The following is a 20010-nucleotide window of genomic DNA, read 5'->3' as shown; positions in this document are numbered from 1 at the left end:
CTTTTCAGTTATTTCCACTCATTTAGAAGCTGGGTGTCCAGACTAAGCTACTTTTCTGAGCCCCTTCTGCAGTCAAGGAGAGAGGCATCTCGGCTAATTATCCTAGATTCCAGTATATTTCTAAGGGAGGTGGACCTAACGTGTATTAGATATCTACCCTAGAACGAGATAATATGCTCTCTGTCTCTCTTGACCTAAAAAAGCTAAGTGTGCTAACTACTCTCTCTATCATGTAGTAGTGATTCCGGTTTGGAAGCTACAGAGAGGAGTGGGGATATCAGATACGCCCACGTGTCAGACATTTAGTATGTGCTAGTACACCTCCTGACTCAGTGTCCTATATCATAACTACTCTTTAGAGGCACCAATTGTCCCCACTGACTCTTAAGATTCTAGGAACTTAACACTGTCTCCACTGTACTCTGATGAGGTCAGGTGGCAATTTTTAAAGTACTATAACACCTAAGTTGAAAACCCAACTGATTATAAAGTATGTTTTTGAAGAATCATAACAATTTTGAAAACAATAGAGGCCCATAAAATCAAAACATGATAATGTAATACATGTTTGTAAAATTAAATTGTTACTTTGACACATTTTCTCCACTGATTGCACATTTCCAGATTGCTCCTGTCACAGCTGCTAAAAGTTGTTTGTTTTCAGAGTTACCAAGCAGAACAGACAGTGGCTGTAGACCTCCATGCTGTCTAACCAGGTCACGTGTTTCTTTATCTTCTGCACACTATACAAAAAAATTAAATTTACATATTAAGTAAAATGATGTCTCCAAAAGCTAGGTGTATTATCTTGTAACTAGTAAAAGCTAATACAGAAGAAAACATAAATTTTTTATTAAATTATCTGAATTTGCTAACAACTCACTAAGAAAGTTTGACAGTAAACCACTACTGTATTTGCAGCAGTGCTTATACTGTCACATTGTCCACCTTGTGGGCACACAAACATAAAAAAACCAAAGCAGCTCTTTGCACAGTACACCCCACCTCTCTTCATTGGTTACCTGTTCAATTTAGGGCTTTCACACAAGAAGAGCAAGTAGAAACTGAATTACAGTATTAAATAGGCAGCTAAAATATTCTCATAGGAATTACCCAAAGACCATCAACATTTTTATGAAGTAATTTCTTACACATTAGAGAAATAGTAAAACTAAGAAATATTAAAACTGACAACCACATGACAACAAAGGGCTAATTCTGGCTCTGATCTACTGATTATAATAATAAAATTACCTTAAATATGGCACTTGCACAATGCATCTGAAGCTCCTCATGTTCGCTACTCAGATTTTTCACAAGGTTCTCAATCATTCCTTCTGTCCTTATTGCAAGTCTGTAACTTGGCTAAAAAGATAAACTGCATCTTTTAAATCCTGTATATTAACAATTAATAACACTATTCACAATAACAATGCAGTGCTACAATTCTAGGCTTTGATATTGAGAAGCCATGTATTTTATCTTAAGCACAAGTCATCTGCATTGCCTTGAAAATACTACTGATGTTCTCAAAGTTAATCAAATACATAAATTCTCTGCAGTGCTCTTCAAATCACCTGTGAAACCAGGTGCTGCAATGCCTATTTTGTAGCCACCTGTCTTAAACAGAATTCAGAATACTCTGAAAGGTATCCAGACTCCCTGCTCAGAGCCAAGGAAGAAAAAGATGCTTCAGAATGGGATCAAGAAGTACCCACTCACTTCATCAAGAGCCAGCAAGCCGGAACAACAGATCTATTCCTAGAACAAGGTTAGAAAAACATGTTCATAGAATTAAAATTTTTTAGTGATCTTTTCTTCCAAATTTTAACCCACAAGCATTGTAACAGGGGACCATTATTAAGAGAGGGGAAACATCTGTGTAAGAGATACATTTGGTGTTATTTCCAAATATGGCTAGACAAGAAATCCTCAGAAACTTCACCTTTTCAGTATAGACTTACCGAAACTAAAATCTGCCAGGTTGGTGTCTTGTGGAGCATGCATAAACTTGTGATTGTCAATAAGCTAATTTTGAAAACACAAAGTGTTTTATAATGTAAAATCTTTTGAAAAATCATGTCTTCCATGTCTTGAATTCACAAAGAGAACTTAACATATATTTTTTTACCTTAAGTGCACCTTAATTTCAAATATGATTCCACAAATAGAGAAATAACCACTCATATGGAAATAATAAAAAATACTTGTATTCAAATTTAAAAACTGAATATACTGAAAGTTGTGAAACCTGACAAGGAAATATGTAGAAAAATCACATATATTCCTTTCTTCTTTTTGCAATCAGTCAGACACCATCTTACCCAATTCACAAGGACATTGTAAACCACACTGCCCTGCACTGCATTGGATCTTCTTGGCCACACCTGTAGGTTAGCTTTGTAGAATTTCAATATACCAATTAAACAGAATATAGCATTGTCAAGTCGCCAAATTTGTCAAGTATGATGAAAAAAATGAGAAAAAAAATTATACTGGTTAAGGATTTCATTTCTATACATTTTCTTTCACAAACTGTTCCTAGCCTTTTAGATAAAAAATACATGGTCTTTACATCATTACAAGCTGTGACCTTCTCAAAAACACTCTGGCTACACAAAGCATCTGCTTTCCTGATGGGATAACTGCCTAACTGCCCTGGTTTAAATGACAGTCAAATGTAATGCTTCCTTTTATTAACCAATTGTTTAATGATTAGAAATAATTTAGCTATATGCGTTTACTTACCTCTGAGGCACATTCTTGTAATGTCCCCACTACTGGGGTTAAGATGTCTGCACGTGAACATTTGAGCCATCTAGCTAATAATGGAATGCCACCAGCTTTACGGATTGCTTCTTTATTTTTGGTGCTTTTGCTGCAGCTCCAGAGTGCCAAAGCCCCACAGCGTGCTATTTCAGTATCTTTTGCTTGGTATGATGTTAGACTAGTTGACCCCACTGAAATATATCCCAACAGCCCAACCTAAAAAAAAACCATTTTTCTCATTATCTACAGGGAAGTTTGATATTATACTGCTTTTTAATGATGGTAAGCACTACCACAAGAATCATACATACAACACGACGTATTTTTTGGACAAAAATATGCATATCACAAGAGTACAAATTTTAATGTCTGCTTACCAGTCTCTTGATTCCTCCATGCTGCCTTACTGTCCTCCGTGCTTGTTGAAATCTAGCAACATTAGCAATTGTTTCAGCTGCCAAACATTTTAGATCTTTATCTGGAGAGTCCAGTATTTTCACCATGATCTGTAAGCCCCCAAGATCTGCAATTGCATGTCTGATCAGTGTATTTTGACTGATTTCCTTCAGGATTTTTAATGAACCAATCTAAAAAATGGAAGATAACAGAAGTTAAACATTATTTAAGTATACATAAACAGAAAAATTACTTAAAATGCTGGGTTATCTAAAACATTTTATCTTCTAAATTGAATCAGAAGAAAAAAGGGAACTGAAAGTCAAAGATAGATTTTTTTCTAAAAAATCCTTGAAATTGAGAAAATACAGACATGAGAAATCAATTTTCTTTATATAACTTTGAAAATTGAAAAAAATATTCTAGTAGAAAAGGCATATTCATTGTTCTATTTGACAAAGCTACTTACCTGACATTTAATTTCTTCTGTATCAAGTAAATTAATTAACACTTCAAGACATCCAATGTCTCTGATGGCCATCTGACAAGTTTCTTGAGCCAGATTGAAATCTCTCATCGAACACAATGCAATTACAGTAGCTGTTGGATCACCTCCCTAAAAAAAGGAAATAACAAATGTGTAAAATGTGTTCAGTATAAAACTCAATCTTTTGTACTAGTTCTAGTAAAACTACTACTAAAGAAGAATCATGTTAGATTATTTTGATTCTATGGTGTTAAATAATGCAGACACAGTAAGAAATGGAATTATTGATAAAGTCTGCAAAGGGCATAAAGATTGAAGAGTGAATAGCACAGGCGACAAATGACTCATATGGCTTGCTGTGAATGGACTAGTAAATTAGGCAGTCACGTATCAAGAGTGCTGTATGACTGTCAGTGGATAGCAAAAGAACACACAGTGAAGACACAGAAGCTATCTGCATCCTTTGCACTGGTATTCACCCTGGAAGAAGCCAAAGAGATTCCAATGGAAATCCTCCATTATGGACATTTCAGAGGATTTTTCTGAAACTGACACCACTGTAGAAAGTTTTTATAAAAAAGCCCTGATGTTGTGAACAATAACAATTTGCCATTATTACATAGTATTCAGTTATAAAGGAAACAGGGTAAAATAGTTGATTCAGTGGAAGTGGCATGTATCCTCTTGCTTCAAACTGCCCTGTTACCAATGTCCTGGGAAACAACAAATGTGATGTCAAAGTTGAAAAGAGTTCAAAGGTTATCCAAGGCCGTTTAGCCAAATATCTGTGCTGGACAAGTTGGCAGACTGTAATAAAGAACAGAATTAGCAGACATCTGTCTAAATATTCTTGCAACAATATGATATACTTAGAGTCACCATGGATCTGTTAAGAGAAGTTCTACCTTAAAAACTTACCAAGCTTATGGCAATGGTGATCTACTTGATATGCCTAACTGGACTCCATAAAGATTTCGACAAAGACCCTCCCTGATAGCTTTTAAAGAAACTAAGCCACTATATTATAAGAAGAAAGGTCATTGCATGGATTGAAAAGAATGACTAAAGGATAGGAAACTGAGGATAGGAGCAAAGAGTCAGTTCAATAAAGGGATGTGATTTAGTGGAGTTCCATGGATCTGTGTTGAAGTTACCCAATTCAACATACTCATAAACACCCTGAAAAATGGAAGGACTAGTTATGTGACAAAGTTTGTTGATGATATGATGATTCAGCACCAGTTGTGACAAACTGCTAAAGAACTTACTAAGAGGGCAATAAAACAGCAAATGAGAAAATGAGAATTGATGCCAAATACAGTTTCTTTTATGTCTAAATTTAAGGTTATACACTTACAAATAATGAAAATAGGATATAGCTCAATGTAGGAGTTCTATCCTGGAAACCAGAGCACATAAAAAGACTCAGTATGTTGAATATGAATTTGAGATTACAGTGTAACATTTACTTAAAAGGATGAATTCTGGGATGTATAATTGCAAGTACTGGATAGGAACATAGGTATTATCTCTTTTAAGTCACTTGTGCAACTACTACTGAAATTCTGTGTCTAATTTTCCTTTTTACAGTTCTAGAAAGAAAGTGAAAATATGGAGATGATTCAGAGAAGTGAAATAAAAATTAGCGTAAGTCTCAAAAATAGTTGCATTAAGACAGACATGAGAAGCGCTGTTTAGTTTACTAAAAAGTAAATTAAGATATGGTTTATTCATAGTGAATAAATAAATCTATGAGGAATAGGAATGTGATCACAGAGAGCTCTACAGTATAGCACAGAGCTTTGATGATTTGAAGTTAAAGGTACTAAAATTGAGATGTGCAAGTTTTCCACTGTGTGGTTAATTATTCTTTGGAAGAAACTACTTAGAGTGACGATAAGTTTTCCAGCAGTGGAAATTTTTCAGTCAAGATTGGATGTTTTTCTAAAAGATAAGCTCTATTTCAGTCACAGCTACTAGACTAAAATCAAGGAAAAGATCAAAGACTACACCCTATGGTACATAGAAAGTTAAACCATATGATAACAATGGATTCTTTTGAACCTATAATATAGATTCACTATTAAACAAATCAGGAATAGACCCACCTGCACAGAAATTAGGAGAGCTGAGCTACGATGTGGCTGCAACAGAAGCTGGAGTGCATGAGCAATGCCAACTAGTGCTAATGTGGAAGTTACAACTTAGAGCACCTAGTAAATCAAGCTACAGTATCCACTTCCCACATGCCTCTGAATTCCAGGGAAGCTTTGGCTCCCATCCAGATCTGAACTGTGTTGCCCAAGCCCATCTCTTTCAAATGACAGTTTTGAAACTGTAAAGGACTTTGAGCCAACCCTTTCCAGAGCAAAACGTTTCGCTAAATTGTGCATATAATACTGAAATACAGAATATTGAAAAACTGAGTGATGTTTACTAATTTGAAACAAGTAGATCTAATATAAACAGAACTTTTGCAGCATATATCTTAAATGTAAATAGAAACAGTAAGACAAATACAGTTAAAAAGTCTTTAAATTTAACATGGTCTTCCACAGATGAAGAAAATACATCCAAACAGAATGTGAGACAAACACTTTATAAAGTTTCAGATCAGTAACTTACATCAGACAAAACACTTCTGCTAATCAATTAAGTGTATGTGGATGGTGCTTCATAGATCATTTTTGCTTAAATTTCTTGTAACAATAGATATCCACAGAATTTCCCCACAGAAAACTGGTTAAATGTAAAGGTATTTTTTAACGTTTGTAATATAGACAGTCCTAAAGAAAGATTCCTACATTTTTTTTATCTTTTGTTAATCATTGTTATCAACTTGACTTCAGAAGAAAATGAAACATGTTTTGCTTTAAGAACATATTTTGATCTATTTTGAAACTATGTCCTAGGGAATAAAATATTGTAACAACCTCTCAAATGTTTTCCTAGAGAAATCATTTTATCCACATATATCAAACTCTAAATGATTTTTTAAAAAATCTGTAAGATATGATTATAAAACTACACAGAACATTCTGTAGCTCAAAAGGACTAACAGCTCTCCTTTTATGAAATCTGTGGTCTTTTCATATAGCATAGACTTTGTCATTTACTTTGCTTTGTATTATAAAAATTTTGCAACGGGTGTTTAAAGAGAAAACTTGTCTTTTTATTATTTTACATAAATGTAAGAAGTATATTGCTAACCTGACAAGCAATGCCTCTTCATTTGAGGAGCGCTTCTCCTACAGTGAAACTACATTTATACATAACACAATAACTCATAATTCACTTATCTTACATGTATAATGGTTGGCATATGACATTTAATATGGACTAGGTTTTTAAAAAATAAACAAATTTTAATTCTCTTAAATAAAAAAGAGCTGCATATAAAATATATATATGCATTTAATTTTTTTCAGCTTCAAAAATGCACACACCACTTTAAGTATTTTTAAAATAAAACCACAATAAAATATTTTTCGTATGTGCTGAAGCAACAGTTCTACAAAATAAGAAATATTACTGATGGTTTCAACAGTTATTTTTTGTTTCTTGAAGTTATCGTTACAGTAAGTCTTGCAGTACTTACAGCATAAATTTTAACATGCATGGAACTAGTTACTTCTCCATTAAATTGACATAAAATCTGCATCATGTTGTTATACCATTTGAAAACTGATATGCTGGATGCAAAATAAACTCTACTGGCAAATCAACAATCAATTTTAAGGCTTGAAATTAAACACAGATTTAATTTAAAATGTGCCTTTCTTCCTATATAGTGGTATAATATATATATTCACAAATTAAATGAAAATAAAACAGTATCACTGCTACACTATCAGTAAAACATCTTCTGTGCAATGCATGTGTAATGTCTCTATTATGATACTCAGAGGTCACAAGTGAGAATTACAGAACTATAAAGAATGTAGCAAAGCCTGTCTTGCTTTTATTTTTGGGGTGTTTAACAGATGACTTTTATAATACAATAATGCATAAATTAATCTTGTTAAAACTTTTAATGTATGCATACAAAAGTAACTGTTTTAGACAATGATAAGACTGTATATAAATTTGGTATCTGTGAGTCCAGTCTTGCAGGTTTAGTCACCACTATACTAGAAACAGCCTTATTTGGCAATGTTTCTCCAAATATGGCTCCATGCGTCAGTCCATTCTGAGTGCACAGCAAGGTGGAAGATGCATAAACTTTTGGCTGCATCCAGGCCTCCTTTTCACTGGCTTGCTTAGTGTCCTATCTTTTTCCATTTAAAAATCCTTGGACCCTCAGGAATTCTTCCTTATGATCTCAGGGAATGCTGGATGCTGCTTCCGAAGTATTCAAGTACTTTCTGACACCATCTGGCAGAAACACATTCAAATACAGCATGCCAGCCACACACTGCTCAAAGATCTAGTGAAAGATGTCCTGGCCCATGGCAGGGCAGTTGGAACTAGATGATCTTTAAAGGTCCCCTCCAACCCAAACCGTTCTACATTTCTATAATCTCAAGTTATGGTGGCTCCTCAACAACAGCAGTGGTGGAAAATAGTTACCCACTTAGTTACTGGTGCTAATATTTGGTAAAATTAGCATTTAAGGTCATCCTAGGGCCTCTTAAGCCACAAGAGAGTTCCAGTGGGATGGAAAAAAACAAAATTAGCTATAGGGTCATTTTTTATATTCTTAAGCATTTCATTTTTTTCTCTGTAAGTTTGTTCAATGCATTTTACAGTGAAAAGAAGTGGCAAAGATAGCTTTGTGCTTATTTTGCAGCCATTACCTCCTAAAGCAGACGAAATCATCTTGAATCCCAACATGTCAGGGCAGTTTGAAGGTTGGTTGCCCAGGTACAATAATTAAACAACAGTGTATCAAATTGCAATTAAATTAAAGCTAGTAGGAGGCCATAAATTCATCCATTGTTGTTTTGTAAATTCAGGAAACCAGAAGGCATGATGTAATGGGAAAGAAGGAAAGAGGAAGCTCAGAAGAGTCATCAGTGTCTTTAAAAAATTACATAATGAGTGCAAAAGCAAAGATGTCATTGAGGATGAAGAACAGGAAGTGTAGAAAGAGATTAATGAGGCAAAATCATGAGCTCTTCAGTTGGATGAAACTCAGGAAGCATACAGAGAGAGAGGACAAGATCAAATAGCTAAGAATGAAGATAAAAGAATAACACAAGCATATAAGGACACAAACCAAAATATGACTACCAAGGGACACACAAATTAAAACCATCATTTTGTCTGATACTTCTTAATAATCAAGAGGAAAAAACCTCTTAGTGAAAAAACCTAGTCAATGGCAAGCTTTCAACAAATGAAACCAAGAAAGCTAATAGCATTAATGGGTCTTTTTTATGCATTAGTCTTTACTATGTTCTAGTAATGTATACTTAATGTCATAATGATGGAGTAAACAGTCTGCTTATGTGAAGGACATAACTAGTCAGTAAGAACTTGGATAACTTAGATGCTTTCATACTAGCTGAGCTTAATGGAATCTGCTCTGTGGTACTGAGAGTTGGCTGATGCCAAAGACCATGATTAGTTTGCAGAACTGCAGAAAAGATCTGGTGTTGACAATGGAACACAGCATAGGTATTACCTATCAATATCAGTGTTGTCAGACAAAAAAGCAAACTTTACAGAGAGACTTATAACTAGATTTGTAACCTGTAAGATACCAGAAACCATCTTTCTCCAGTTTGGCACTGATAAAACCATAGTTTAAGTTCATCCTAGGTATCATACTTCAAAAAAGGTACTGACCAACTTGATGAAGACCAGAGGAGGACAGCAAAATATCTCAAAAGTATGATCTACACAGAAAAACAGAGGAACTGGAGCTGTTTACTCTAGAGATGAAGAGAATAAGAAGGTGGTTTAAAGAACAGCTACAAAGACAATCATCTGTTCTCCAGACCCATTGTGACTAAGACAAGAAATAATGGGGTTAAATGGCATCAGGGCTGATTTATGCTAGGTTTTAGAAAAACTGTTTTAATGGTAAGAATATTTGAATTTTGGAATACATTGCTTACAGCAGTTATGAAATCTCTGTCACAAGAAAGGTTACAGAAATATTTGTCCAGAAGACACACAAAGAATTGATGCTGTTTTGGAGGCAAGCAGATGGAGTAAATGACCTTCTGCATTCTGCTCTAGCCCTATTTTCTATTGTTTATTTTTTGTGAACTTTTATTACTGTGAAATTTTGTAAATATTAAATGTTTTTGATCAGTATTTCCTTCTCTTCTTTAAAAAAAAGATGATTGATCCATAATAGATAATAAGACCATAGATACAGATAATAGATAATAAAATATACAGGCTTAAGATTTCAATATTACATGTCCCATCCTAATTAAAACCCTTCCTAGACAATACAAAGTTTTAAATTTTGAAACTATGATCTCAATTCAGTAGACTAAGAAAGAAAGATACAAAATTTCCTCTAGAGTCATCTCTGGAAAGGGTAAACATCATTAAAGTTTGTGCAGGTGATCTCCCAGCAGGAGGAAACATTAGCTTTTCAGATAGCTGAGACTGTATAGGAGCTGTACAGGAGACCTATGGAATATCTAACATGGTACAGTCCACTTTATGGCAGGTATTACCCTGTTCCTTTTGCGTGAATCCTCTGACATCATATATGGCATAATTATGGCACTTTGACTGATCTTCCTACAGCACAGACCTGTATCAGAGTTAAGGATTGACACAATTGACGCTAGAGAAAGGATGGTTTTATGAGAAAGGCACCATACCTGGACTCAGGATACCAGTGGTCCTTGAGACCTTTGATGAAATTCTTGCCTGCTACCGGCCAGATGCCTTTTCCTAGTATCTTTGTTCCCCACTTTCAACTGAAATCTAAAGGCATTATTGGAGCACAAGTAATAAAAGCACTAACAAGATGATTCCAAATGCGTTGCCCAATTTGTAGTAAAACGCACATACATGCATAGAAAAATATAAACATTACAATAAAGTTATAATGTATTTCAGTTTCCTGAGAGAAAGGTTTTGGCTGCATGGCAATATGAAGGATTTTTTTTTCCGTTCAAACCTATGGCTGAAGTTTATTTTGCCATATTGAAAGTTCATTTTATTTACTGGATTAAGTAAGTACTGGATAGTTACCTTAACATGCATGTTTGTGATAGTAAGCCTATAACTGAATAACAGGAAAAAAATTACTGTTTGTGGGCAGTTTTGTCATTCTTATGTACAATAATACCCTACTTTTGATTATGAGTATATATAATCTGAATAGCAATTACAATATACTTGACAAAATTAAGAGCAAACATATCAAGTCAATATCTTTTTAGAAAATATTGAACAAACTAAATAGATTTCTGTGATACCTAAAAGAAAGTAGGTCAAATTATAGAAACCTTTATTGTTATACCAGAAATTATTTAATTAAAAGTCATTAATGAAATGAAAAAACTCCTAGAATTTTAAGTGGAATCCAAGCCCAAAATATTATTAAAATATTGCCATTTTATAAAACAAAAAAGCCAAAATAAGTAGTAAAGTATGAAACAGAATTCTTCATTTGTACCTTTGTGACTTTTTGATTTTCTGTTGAACTTTACTCTCTCTAATCACAGACCATTTTGTAATGTTCTGATGGAAAATATTTCAAATTTTAAATAAATTCTGATAAAGCTTAAAGAAAGACTGAGTATTGCAGTATTATATATATAATATTCTTCAGCAAGGCAATTTTTCTATGCTAGTGAACCTTTAAACACTTTAAACAGTTTTTGTTTTGGTTTAAATACTACTTCCAATTTTTCATTTTAGTTTATAAAACATACAAGCTGCAACTTGTTAAGAGATGAGTTATGGACAAGTATAACTGAGTTATGGAATAATTCCCTGCCCCATTTCCTGAATCTTCTGGTGTTCTTTGGCTACAGCCTGGCAGTATGTAAACTACACAGATTAATATAAGTAAAGCCAGTGGAAAATCACAGGCATCACAAAATCCAGAACATTCACATTGGACTAAAACCCTGCACAGAAGCTGCATGGTTTTAGGGGCAGATGAATACCTGGACCCTGAGCCTTCACAGTGGCAGAAGTGGCATATAGGTTATGACCCAGACAGTGAGTTTAAATTGTCACCATATTTTATGAAATTGAAAAGAAATGAGTTTCCAAACAAAAGAATAAGTCTATTATCTTCTGAGTGAACCAGAAGGTTTTGTTAGGTAACTCTTGAAACTTCTCCCAAGACATGTTATCATTCTGTTAGCTTTCCTTTTCTGATTCATAGTAATTGGATTCTGCTATAGAGGAGGTAAAAGTCAATGTAGTTTGTGTGCAACATATGTACTTTTACTTCATTGGACTAAGAATAGTAGAATGTTTTTCCCAGTAACTTCTCAAACTTCAAACTTGGACAGAGTGAAATGCTGACCCCAAAACCACAGAAAACCTGTCCAAGGTAACATATAATATCTTAACAGTGCAAGTTTATCTTATTCTCAGTTTTCAGTTTAGGACTGTATTTGTTCCCCAGTTGCACCTGGACAATTTTGTAAAGACAGTGGACCACACTCTTTTCAATCCTAGATAAATTTGGAGAGAAAAATAAAAATATTGTAATGTGCACAACAAACCCACAATCCCACTGTGATTTCTAGATCAGATCACTGCAACAGATATTGCTTTGGTTTTAATGTAATTGATCCATCAGAAACTACTGTAACTGCAAAATGTCACCATTCAAGAGAATGTGTGAGCACTGAGGTCATTCTGAGTTTTAGCTCTGGCTTAGGTTTTAGTTACCACAGACCACCTGTAGTACCTTTGGTAGCCATACTGGAGTTCAGACTTCAGTTTATCTGGAAAAGTGCCTTGAGGTAACTGTATTTACAGACTAAGTCTTAGATTGTCTCCAACTCACACCATAGTCTCCCAATGACATTCACCATGAACGAACTCAGCTTCAGCAGCCATCCTAGACTTCCTCCGCTCACCACAACAGGCCCTTAGCATATGCGAATTGCTTTACTTAATGCACAGACCATGACCTTCTGCCATTCTCTGTAAGAGAAGCCACCCTCCTTGGTACCACCTTATCTCTCCAGCAGTACACTGCCTTCAGCTGCCACTATCACCAACAGAGATGGAGACCCTGAACCTGATTTACCTCAGCATCCTTGATGACAGGGCCATGTTTTTGAAAGTGACAGGCCACACATGTCTTCAGCCCCAACAGAAGGAAGATTGCTCACTCGTTTGTTTGGTTCATGACATACTGAATCTCAGTCACTGTCCTGCCCTCCCCTCACTTTCAGAAGAGGTTGCTCTGGAGAACAGAGGCTTACACACCTGGTAAGTCACAAACAATAAGGACAGTTGTTCCATTCAGTGCTCTCTGGTATTGAAATGCAAAGCTTTCTGCATGCCTACACCTGTGGCCAAAACATCAGACAACTCCCTCTAGAAATGGTCATGCTAACTTCTACCATCAAGTAACAAATCATTTGGGGGTAGGAACTCCATTGCAACAGTAGCTGTAATAGCAGTGTGCAATGTCATCATACCTATACTCAGCCTGCCTGATGAACATCAGAAACATGGCCAATACCACTCACCGCTTGACAAAACACCTTCAACTGTGAGGTTAAAGAAGATATTTGTATTCGTCTTGCTGCCTGCTCTAAAGCAATAGTAACTATTTATACAAAAAGACTAGCCTCTCTGTAATAACTCAGAGCCTGGAGGATCATCATGGACATTAAGATAGGATAAGTGAGTGTGTGCACCACACCCAAGTCTTCCGCATTTGTGTCTTCTTCAGATATAAAGGACGTCAGTGCTGGTATGGTACCTATACTGATGGTAAGCCTGAATACACTGTCATGAGTCTACAGTGTCTATACAAACAATACAACGCCTTCAGCTCTTGCAGGCTGACTAGAGAGTTATTTTCAGATATTTCATCACAAGATCATTGATTTTATACAAGTATCTGGATACTCTGTGTCCTGAACAAAGCTGGCTGCAGACCTGAAAACCTCTACATGGCCAGCAAAGAGCCCTTTTATCAAGTTTAACAGAATCAGGCCATGGCACTCAAGACTAACTTTATTCAACCTAAAACTGCTGCAGTCCTATACTGTCCAGGGCTATCTCCTTAAATTTAAACATTTGAGCCCAGTTACCGGTAAACTTTTTTTTATATAGGCTTCCACCTGAGAGTAGTCTTTACCTTCCTTCGTTCCTCCCTTTCTGCTGTCAGACTCTGGCTGAAGTCATATGTGACGCTACATGAATCACAAGCCCTTGAAACAAATTTACCTTACAGTAATCCTTCAACAGCCTTCAAAATGTCTCTGACATGAGCAGCGAACACCTAGGGCTCATGGTGTCCATGAGCTATGCTTTGCTCCCAATTCCCTCCCATCCCATACAGATGCCCTTTACACTGCCAGTGCAATCTCCCTCCTAAAAGATACCAACTAGCTAAAAGATATCAACTGAACAAAAAATGTTCTTTCAGGAAAATGGCTAAATATGACTGAATTTGTTTTGCAAGAAGAACAAACAAACAAGCTCTTAGATGTATGTGCCGGTATAGATAGGTAAGAACAGCTGGTTGGGCTAGTATAGACCAAGGTAACTCAGAAGGCAAAGATATAAACTTAAAAGTGATTCCTGGAAGAAGAGAACAAAAATGCTGTTTCTCAGAACAGTGAGTAACTTAGATTCGTATGATACCTCAAAGAAAGGACACATGCATATTTTAGTGACCAGAAGGCAGATTAAGGTCCTTTGCATCTGTGTAGAAATTACTGGGTTTTTTACTTCGCTTTTCTGATTGCTCAGACAGCATCAATCTCAGTCAGATGTCACAAAATCTCCGCATGTTGCTGTTTTTTTGGTCAGCTAATTCTTGCAAATTCCTTCCAGATGTTACTCCTGCTTTTCTCCAGAATCCAGATAGCCTCTCTCTTTGTTCACCAACATAGTGTCAGAAGAACCATCCTAAAAATGTGAGGATACATTGCAGCCCACTCCCTGAAGAGCTCTAAAGGCAGTGCAGCATATGGTGATAAGAAAGTAAAGAGCTGTGCAAAGCCAGCAGGTCTGGTCTACTGAAACCCTTCTGAAGAACTAGAAGCAAGATAAACCTATAGGATCCTGGTCACATGTCTATATAAACAAAGCTCAAGCACAGTCACTAAGCTGGCTAGGTCAAAGTTAGAACATAGGTATCTTGCAGATTCCCATCAATTAATTCTCCCACTAACTGAGGACTGCCAATTAGTTTCTAAGGCTGTTACCAAAAAGGCTAATCTTTACAAAGCACTCCAAGGAAAAAAGGCCAGAAAGCATGCAAACCCCTACTTCCAAATACATAAAGAATCTGGAGCAAGAGCATGCCTTCAGAGGACTACTTCACATTATACTCACTGATGATTTCACATGCACAAGACTGTGGGGATGGGAGTCATCTGTCTAAATTCACTCATCTACAGCCATCCTACATTCCTGATAATTAAGACCGAGTCATCTATAGCCATCCTACGTTCCTGTTAATTGAGATCAAGTTGAAAACGTGATCCATCTCACTCTGAATTAGATGCTTAAAATATCAGATGAATCACATCCTTAAAGTGCCTATTTTTTCTACTGATCATAAAGGTAGCCTTGGATGCCCAGCTCAGCTACAAACACCTACTCTGTTTATATTTAGACCTAGGTGAGATGAATCCAAATCTAGGTATTGACTTTTATGTCTTGGCACTAGAACAAGGATACAGCCCCCTCCCTGCCTTTGGCCACTTCATCTGAGGAAAACAAAGCATATATATTTTTACACAGAACATGCAGAAATTAGCAGGAAATGAGGACTGAATGAGAAAGAGAAAAGGAGCTATGATGAAATTTTAAAAAAATCCTACACAAACAGCACTACTGGTTTTTAATTTAACATTGATACTTGTAAATCCCAAAGGCAGACTTGGAGATGTGACATACGCTGCCCATAATACATATGTACTGCTTCCCTTGTGTGACAGTGTGAGACCTGCCTAAGCAATTTTGATTTTGTCTAGCACTTGGCTCACAAAGAGAATAAAATCCTTAATGTTATTACAGATATTTTATTTTTATGGATCCAACTCACTTGGGAACCCAGTGGAAGTGAATATGTGGAGAAAATTTAATGAGGTTGAACTAGGAAGGACCTGTGCCTGTATAGACTACTGGAGAGCTAGCACGCTGTTGAAGCTTCATAAGCACTGAGCAACAAAAAAAGACAGTATCATTTGAAACCAGCCACAAAAGATTTTGCAAGAAAAGCCAAATTATACTAATAGTTTACAAAAAACTAAGAGACAAATGTTCTCTGGATAAATAAAACAAACGTAAAAACTGAGCTTAGTGAGAGCATAGGAGAAACAAATATAGATGAAGACATGGCTGAAGCACAGGCATGCTTCTGAAATAACTGTGATTAAATTGAGCCTAGATCCACTGTGGAACAATTAAGACCAATGAAGAATGTTGTTGTCACTTCTTAAAACTCTTGGTAGCTTTCAGACACAATCATGTTCTAATTCTTTAGGAAAGCCAACTATTTGATTGCCTACTTCATGTTTATAAAGCCTTAAGTCAGACTGAGACAGCTGTGGCAATTTACAATTATTTTAGAGGTATAGTAGTTATAGTGTCAAAACAGTAGCTTCTTAATTTAACTACCCACTTTTACAATAGGATACAATCCTGCAGAAAGAGGAGACTCAAACACCAGTTATTTTACATTCTTTTCCTCAGCCCTTAATTTTTGATATACCATCTCTTCTTTCTCATTTTTTTTGTTGAATTCTACTTTTTCTTGCTTCTTTTTTCTTCATTTCTATCTTGTCTTTCATCTCATCAGCTATGAAACTCTTAGGAATGGGTGACCCTCAGAACATTAATTAAAGCTCCACTACACAGAAATTCATCAGAGTAGGTGTTAATGGTCAAAAATCAACTGGCTGTTATGAATTTTATATGTCTCTTGTGATGAGGAATGATTGTTTGTACAGTATTTTGAGGAGAGAGCTATGCAAGTGCTTCAGACTTGCCAATTATAATAATAATTTGAGAGGTCACCATTGCCAATATTTCCTACCCAGTAAATTTATCATAAAAAAAATTTCTTTTTCACAATCAGCACCGGCTAGGTTGTGAAAAAATACATATCTTAAGTATAAAATGCCGTTTTCCCATATTTTTATTACTTTTTTTTTTCAGTAATCACATTTCCTGAAATTAAAAAAAAAATCTTGGCCAATACTGGAAGATGGGAACTAGAGATGTTCATGAACAGTGGAGAAGAGAGTGATATGAAAGCTGCCAGGTTTGCTAAGGCTGCCAGGTTAACCAAACATGTACCTAGAAACACTAGCAGGTGGCATATAATTATGTCTCATACATTTGGCATTTTCTGAAAAACAACAGTCTACCATTTAGCCAAACTACAGCAAAATTTATTTTTCATTTTGATCTTTCAGTTCAATTGAATAACCTCCTTCATATTACCCCACCATATACTTTCAAAAGGGAAGAGAGAAGATTTATGGTTAGACACTCTACTAATAAGGTCAGGTAAATTATCTGCAAAGTTGGTCAGCCCTGAAGGAAATGAATTACACATTGGCAAAGCTATTTTATATACAAAAATATTTTATGTGCACTTATATATGCTTCTTTTGTATTTAATAACTAAAATATAATCGCATGCAAGTCTTGCTAACATGATATTATAAAGAAAAAAGTTAACTTATCCACAGATTGTGGAAAAAATAATATAATGTGCAATATATTTCCTACACAGATTAGATATTTACTTCCACTATTAGATTCCAATATTTGCATCTATTCCACATCTAGGGCCAGATTTTAAGATTACAGATAGATTTCTTTGATATTTTTGCACACAAAATAACTTCTAAGTTGGTTATGTATCTGACCAAATTCATAACTTCTATGTTAATCACTAAGTATCCAATTATAGTTGTGAAGTTCTACCCACCAGTAAGTCTTCCTGGGAATATGAGTCAACAAAGAGAGAGCTAGTTCCTCAGAATTTGTATTTGCAGTTCTCTGTGCAGTTTGTTGTTCAGGAATATTCATAAACACCAGAGATTTTAGACTTTTTCTACGACTGCCACAACATTTTTGAGCAGTATTACAACGTGTAAAATAAGTAAACAAACAACTGGTACTTTAGTGGGTACACTGTAACACTAATATTATTTTTTCTTGTCTTACAAAATTTAAAATTACTTTTTGTGTAGTTTCACTTTAAATGAGTTAGTATTTGAATACCCATTTTATTCCTTAGGCTAACATGTTCATGTCTCTTTTGAGGTTCTGCATTTTAGAATAAAACAGAATTACTTCTCTGCTAATCCCAAAATACAATAGATTTCTTAATCCATGCATAGTTCATGAAGCTGATTTAAATTTTTATAATGAGTACTACTGTAATCTTAATAATTTGGAATATTTCCAACACCATTATAAATTAAGAAACTACATTTTTCCATTATGCGGTTAAAAAATATTGTGTCTATCCTCTATTTCATACAAATTTTGAGAAAAATCTACAAGCCACATCAATGTCTTCACAAGTGCCATAAATTTATAATTGGTTCATATAAAAGAGTTGTTGTATACACCACCTGTTAAACCACAGGAGGGCTGAGACTGCTACACAATTTTCATTTACACAAGAAAGCAATAATTTATTTTGAAAGGCTGGATGTTTTCTATCACAAATTTTTATGAGGAAGATACCTATTTTTCAGATGTCTAAAACCTTAGACCTCAGATGTGACCAGTCTCAGAAGTAAACTGTGACTGACTTTGTATTAATGCATAGTAGAGAAGTGTGCAAACAGTTGTTGACTGCTGCCTTCTTCCCCTCCAAGCAGAGAAACGTCACATTGTGCTCCCCCTTGCATTTAAGATTTGGTTCTCAAATGTTCTGAAACAGGCTCCCTGTTTCTATAATAGTTTGGACCTTCCTTGTCCACATTCCTACCCTTCATGCATACATGGATTTCCTGCACACTGGTTTGCGCCAAGCCCCTAAATTCCAACCTCCAGATGTCTCCCTGTCTTTTCCTGGGGAATAAAACTATCCCACACTGTTTATCAACAATATCTGCACAAACCTCTCATTTCAGATCCTGCATCTTAGCTCCTGGCAGAGCCTCCCTGCATCATTTCACTAGATAACCTTCTGCATTTCTTCCCCAAGAATGCTAGTGCCCTCCATGTACAAAGAGCTCAGCTGGGGATCCACTATTCCTTCCTGCAAGCCAACACACAGTTGCATTTCCCTAACTGATAAATTTGAGCTTCCTGAGAAAAGGAAATAAACTCTGCCTGTGGTGCAGCAGCCACACTACATCCTTCTGGGTCAGCTCTGCTCGCACTGCAAAGGGAAAGCAGAAGTGATGGGCAGTAGGTCTTGCCCAGCCAATACTCGCTGCAACACATGCACCGTAGCTTTGATCTCTTAAGACTTTCATTTCCTTGAGCCAATTGTCTAGAGATATGTGAGGTCTTTTAGAGCTGGAGAGAAAGAAAAGGGAAGAGGCAAAGACCAGAAGGAATATTCCTGTGCATTCCTGCCTCCCTCATCTGTTTGCCATCTTTATGTAATATCAGCCAAATACAGAGGGGTCTCCTGCCAGCTACAGAAATGTTGCTTGAATGCAGCAGCCTTCCACAGGTCCTGCCAAAACGCAGTTGTGGAGAAGACCTGAATACGCCCAGTGTATCCCACCGTTCTTTCAACCTTTTCCTTGTCCAGTGAATGAGATTTCACTGAGTCATGTGACCACAGCCTTTTCCCCAGCTCCTGGGCCTGGCACAAGATGCAAACAGCTGCGGAGAGACATCAGGTTTGTCCACCTATGACTCCAACGTAGAAAAGAAACATAATGCTGCTCTGGGAATGAGGTTGTTCAAACTGGAGTAATTCAAAACAGATATGAAATTAGTGAATATTTTACATGAAGTGTGAGATTTGACTGCTTTCACTAGTGTACCCCTGAAATGAAGCCAGAAGTAGAATGACATTCCAGGTAAGAAACTGAAGGAAGAATTCTGTAACTGACATGGTCCTGCAGAACTCTATCCAGAGCTCACCCTGTCATAGGTGTAGATATAAATCACACCCTTACAGGGAACCAAAACCAAGCAGTACAAGGACTTAAGGGATTAAAGTCTTATTCTGGAGATTGGAGTTATTCCTGGCACAGTCACCAGCCCCAATTCACTTCTCAACATCTCAATTTTATCTCAAA

General features: G+C 36.0%; 1 protein-coding gene across 1 annotated transcript in view; it reads right to left on the bottom strand.

The window, feature by feature from the left end:
• Window positions 1-20010, bottom strand: part of ODAD2 (outer dynein arm docking complex subunit 2) — an 88657-nt gene that overhangs the window by 54916 nt on the left and 13731 nt on the right. Inside the window, exons 10-14 of the mRNA XM_074848862.1 lie at window positions 3635-3781; window positions 3147-3356; window positions 2749-2985; window positions 1255-1365; window positions 589-743 (exon numbers count right to left, since the gene is read on the bottom strand). Of these exons, the coding sequence (XP_074704963.1) occupies window positions 589-743; window positions 1255-1365; window positions 2749-2985; window positions 3147-3356; window positions 3635-3781 (860 nt within the window). The remainder of the gene's footprint in view (window positions 1-588; window positions 744-1254; window positions 1366-2748; window positions 2986-3146; window positions 3357-3634; window positions 3782-20010) is intronic.

Source organism: Strix aluco, chromosome 1 (genome assembly GCF_031877795.1).
Source record: "Strix aluco isolate bStrAlu1 chromosome 1, bStrAlu1.hap1, whole genome shotgun sequence".
NCBI lineage: Eukaryota > Metazoa > Chordata > Aves > Strigiformes > Strigidae > Strix > Strix aluco.
The sequence above is the reverse complement of the archived record's forward strand: the minus strand, read 5'-3'. Positions and strand labels throughout refer to the sequence as shown.